The following is a 4398-nucleotide window of genomic DNA, read 5'->3' on the forward strand; positions in this document are numbered from 1 at the left end:
GGGTCAGTCAGGCTCAGGTTCTAACTTCAGTATAGCCCTTCTAAGCTGTATGGTTTTGGATTCATCACTTCTCTCTGAGCCTCCATGTGCTCATAAAGATGACACCAACACACCACCTCTCCCCTCAGTACTCAGTACAGAGCCCACCGAGTGGCCAGATCCCAGGACATGGGAGGCGTCACCCCCCATGTGTCCTGGCCCAGGCCCAGCCGCCCTCCTTATGTCACCGGAAAGTGGAGCTGAGTTGGTGGCAGCGGGGATCCCAGTAGAGGAGGTGTACACGTGGCATCTCTAGGGCCCTGGGGGAAGGAAGGGGTGGGAAGGGTGAGGTGTTGGTTCCTCATTGGTCTGAGTTGGGCTTTCCGGGGTGGCCCCCACTGCACACAGGCGCACACACACCTGCTCCCCAACCACAGCCCAGGCTCACTGAGCCAGCTCTGCTAACCATGACGCTGTCTCTGCCGCTGATACTGCTGCTGGGAGCCTGGGCCATCCCAGGGGGCTTTGGGGACAGGGCCCCACTCCGAGCCAGGGCCCCACAGCTAGATGATGAGGAGAAGTACTCAGCTCACATGCCTGCTCACCTGCGCTGTGATGCCTGCAGGGCAGTGGTCTACCAGGTGAGTACGTACCTCCTGCAGTTCCCTGCCCCTGTCCAGGTCCCTCCTAAAGCCAGGCCCCTCCATCTACTCTGATCCTACCACTGGCCTTTGATTTCCAAACCCCTACCCTGGGCCCTGAGTTGGACTCAGCTTTCCATGACATTGCCAACTGCATGTCACCCAAACCTCCATGTTTCAGTTTACCCATCTCTCAGCCCAACAGAGAGCAAATAATCTGGGACATCCCACAGTATCTTGAGACCCCAGGAGTCACTCGCTTGTCCTCTCTGACTCCTCCCTTTCCAGGCTTGTCCTTGGGTCTGGACCCCTTCCCTGGCTGGAGAGCACGGGTGTGTATGTACACGTGTGCACATGGGTTGAGCACATGAGTACATGCATATGAGTGTGTCTTGAGTTCACAAACCCATCGAACATGCCTGAGTACCTCTGTTGGGGGAGGGAAGCCTATGAGTACACGTGACATTGAAGACTGGACTCTGGTTTTCTGTTTTTCTTTTTTTTTTTTTCCTTTCCTTGTGCTTATGGTTTAAAATAGCATGGCTAATGGGCAGGTGTGCCCTGGGGAAGGAGGCCCAGTGCTTAGGCCTAACTTTCCACCGCAGCATTTCCTACCCACCCACCCCATCTCAGGGAAGTGGATCCTACTTCAGCAGACCCAGTCCCAACTTTCAGAACCTGGGGGAGGGACCAAAAATCTCGCTTGCCACCTCACTCTTTCCTGGAGACACAGGCTCCTGTCTGACCACCACCCCACCCCCCCGCCATTGAGCAGTCCTGGAGCCCTGGATCTCAGCCCCTCCTTGTTCTAGATGTGGCAATATTTGGCAAAGGCAGAGGCCAAGCTTCACAACCCAGACTCAGGGCGAGAGCTGAGCGAGTCTGTATACACAGACGTCCTGGACCAGAGCTGCACCCAGACCTGGCAGGGGTGAGTCAAGAACCTGGCCCCTACCATCTTCCTCTAACGGTAGAGCCTGATGGGTAGAGGTTCCCACTCTCCCACTCACATCACATACACACTCCACTAAGGCTTTAGTCCAGGATAGGGGGTTGGCTGGGATGAAGTCTGAGGTTTGGAGCTGAGGGCATGTAGAATGCTACGGGGCCAGGGGACAATGTTGCTGTGGGACCTTGCGCCAGGGACTCTCTCTCTCTGGTTCTCAGTTTTCTCTCAGGGAGGATCAGAATCTGGGCTCTGAATTCAGCAAATGCCCCATGTGCTCAGCTTCATGTGGAGTTGTATCCCTTGCTGGCAGGGCTCCCACTAATACTGTATCCCTCTCCTTCCTGCTGCTTCCAGCTATGGGATCCGAGAAGTGAACCAGGTGAAACGTCTCACAGGCCCAGGACTCAGCAAGGGGCCAGAGCCAACCATCAGTGTGATGATCACAGGGGGCCCCTGGCCCACCAGGTGATAACCGAAGTGTGGGGTGGGATGGAGTCCTTGGAGCCTTGATCACCCCCCTGAGGGGCAGGCAGGGTCTGAGGCTCCTTTCGGGCTCCCCTAGGCTCTCCACAACGTGTTTGCACTACCTGGGGGAGTTTGGAGAAGACCAGATCTATGAAGCCCACCAACAAGGCCGAGAGACTCTGGAGACATTGCTGTGTGGAGGACCCGAAGGGGCCTGCTCGGAAGAGACGACTGTCACAAGGACAGAGCTCTAGTCTGACTCCTTCCCCTTCCTGGTCAGCAGCCCCTGAAGACAGCTGGGGCATCCTCTAGATCTGCCCCACTCTTTTCAGCAGGCTGCCTTGGAGGGCAGGAAGGCCATGCTTTTCTGTGCTGCCATGGCCTCTCCCTCCTCCAGCTTCAGGACACGGGGGCCATGTGTGTGTGTCGGGGGTGGGGTAGGGGGAAGGCCTTCCCCTCTGGACTCGAATAAAACCCAGTGACCTCAATGTCTTGATTCCTTCTCTCTGCAACAGGTGCTTGTTGGGGAGGCGCCTGGGTGGCTCAGCAGGTTGAAGCCTCTGCCTTCGGCTCAGGTCATCAATGCCAGGGTCCTGGGATTGAGTCCTGCATTGGGCTCTCTGCTCAGAAGGGAGCCTGCTTCTCCCTCTCTCTCTGCCTGCCTCTCTGCCTACTTGTGATCTCTCTCTGTTGAATAAATAAACAAAATCTTAAAAAAAAAAACAAAAACAAAAACAAGGTGCTTGTGGAGCTGGGAAGACAGACATTGGCTTTTCTGCTGATGTTGTACTAGAGAGGGCCAAATATACTTCCCCACAATCTCCCAGAGGTAGGTGAGATGTGTCATGGCTGGAAATGGGAGCGAGCTGCCAAAGGCATATGGGACTAATTTCATGAATGGTGAAATCCCAAATCCATCAAGAAAGAAAAGAAAAACCAAGGCTACCTTGTAGACATGCCTACTCAGCCACTACATGCTCTCTGGGCCCCTCCCTGAACACTAGTCTAACTGGGTCTATTCCCAGCAGCTGCTCAATTCCTGGATTCTACCTCTGACCCCAGCTGGCAGGGTTGGGCCCTCAGTGTCTGCCTGGGACTGGGCACGGCAGGGTTCCTGAAAGGAGCTGGATTCAGTATCTTGGCTCTCAGTCCTGCTCTCCCCAGAAATTCTTTTGACCTGGGACCTTTCCTTAGCAATGGAGGAAAGTGCCCCACCTGGGCCCTGCCTGAGAATGGGAATGTGTGGGCAGGCCACGCTGTAACTTGTTGCTTCCTTATTATCTCCCCGATCTGCTGAGGCCCTGGCAGGAGGACAGAGCAGACACTCCAATCCTCAGCTGACAGACACTGAAACTGAGGCTTAGAAAATGAAGGCGGGGGCGCCTGGGTGGCTCCATCTGTTAAGCATCTGACTCTTGATCTAGGCTCAGGTCATGATCTCGGGGTTGTGAGATCGAGCCCCAAGACAGACTCGGCGCTGAGGGTGGAGTCTGCATAAGATTCTCTCCTCCTCCCTCTCCCTCTGCCTCCCCCCAAACTTGTGAGTGTGTGAGCTCTCTCTCTCTCTCTCTCAAAGAAAAAAGAAAAGAGGCGCTCAGGCCAAGTCCTAGGCTTTGTAGTGGAAGGGCTGAGAGTGAATTCAGATTCTGGGGTGGAGGCAGGTCATTGCTAGAGAAATAGGTGTGCTCCAGGCAGGCCCTAACCCCTCCAACGTCTGTGAGCTGTACGGCAGCCTGGCCTCCTTCATTCCTTTACCTGCTCCCTCTCTGCCGGAGACCTCTCCTCCCTGACCTTCACCCCAGGAGAGAACCCCTTGTCATCAGGAAAAGAGCCAGAGCCCAAGGAGCCCATGGAGCTGTCAATAGTATCGGGTGTGGAGATGGGAGCCTGTGACATGGACATGGGCGGCTCTGTTTTATATGGAGGGATTTAGACACAGTCTGTAGGTCAGTCTGGGTGCTGTGGTCCATTTGTGTATCTGAAACCACGTGCAATGTAGCTGCCTTGTTTCTATGTGGATGGCATGGGGCTTAGGTTGACCTGAATGTCCATGGGACTGTGCACTTAAGTGTAAGGGGTGGGGCTCTGCCTCCACAGCCCCCTGGGGAGTACTGGGGTGGAGAGAGGTGGAGAGGAAATGCTAAGGAGCAGTTTCAAAGCTTTGAACTGGTCAGACAACTTTGGGACACCTGGGAGCAGGAGCCAAGGAAGGAGAGCAGGAGCTAGGCAGACGCTAGGCAGCAGGAGCTAGGGGAAGAGCTGGAGGCTGGACAGGCGGACGGATCCACACCTGTAGCATGAAGCTGCTGCCCAGCTGGAGAGCCTGGCTGCCTGAGGGCCTGTGGAGCAGGGCCTGGCCATGGG

At 55.5% G+C, this 4398-nt stretch overlaps 1 protein-coding gene across 1 annotated transcript; it reads left to right on the forward strand.

The window, feature by feature from the left end:
* The first annotated feature begins 385 nt into the window (after positions 1–385).
* MZB1 (marginal zone B and B1 cell specific protein) lies at positions 386–2528 on the forward strand. The gene is made up of 4 exons (XM_046000062.1): positions 386–620; positions 1433–1551; positions 1924–2034; positions 2132–2528. Exons 1-4 carry the CDS (start codon positions 447–449, stop codon positions 2286–2288), a joined length of 561 nt encoding a protein of 186 aa, XP_045856018.1. The 5' UTR covers positions 386–446; the 3' UTR covers positions 2289–2528.
* The last annotated feature ends 1870 nt before the right edge of the window (positions 2529–4398 follow it).

This window comes from Meles meles, chromosome 3 (genome assembly GCF_922984935.1).
Source record: "Meles meles chromosome 3, mMelMel3.1 paternal haplotype, whole genome shotgun sequence".
NCBI lineage: Eukaryota > Metazoa > Chordata > Mammalia > Carnivora > Mustelidae > Meles > Meles meles.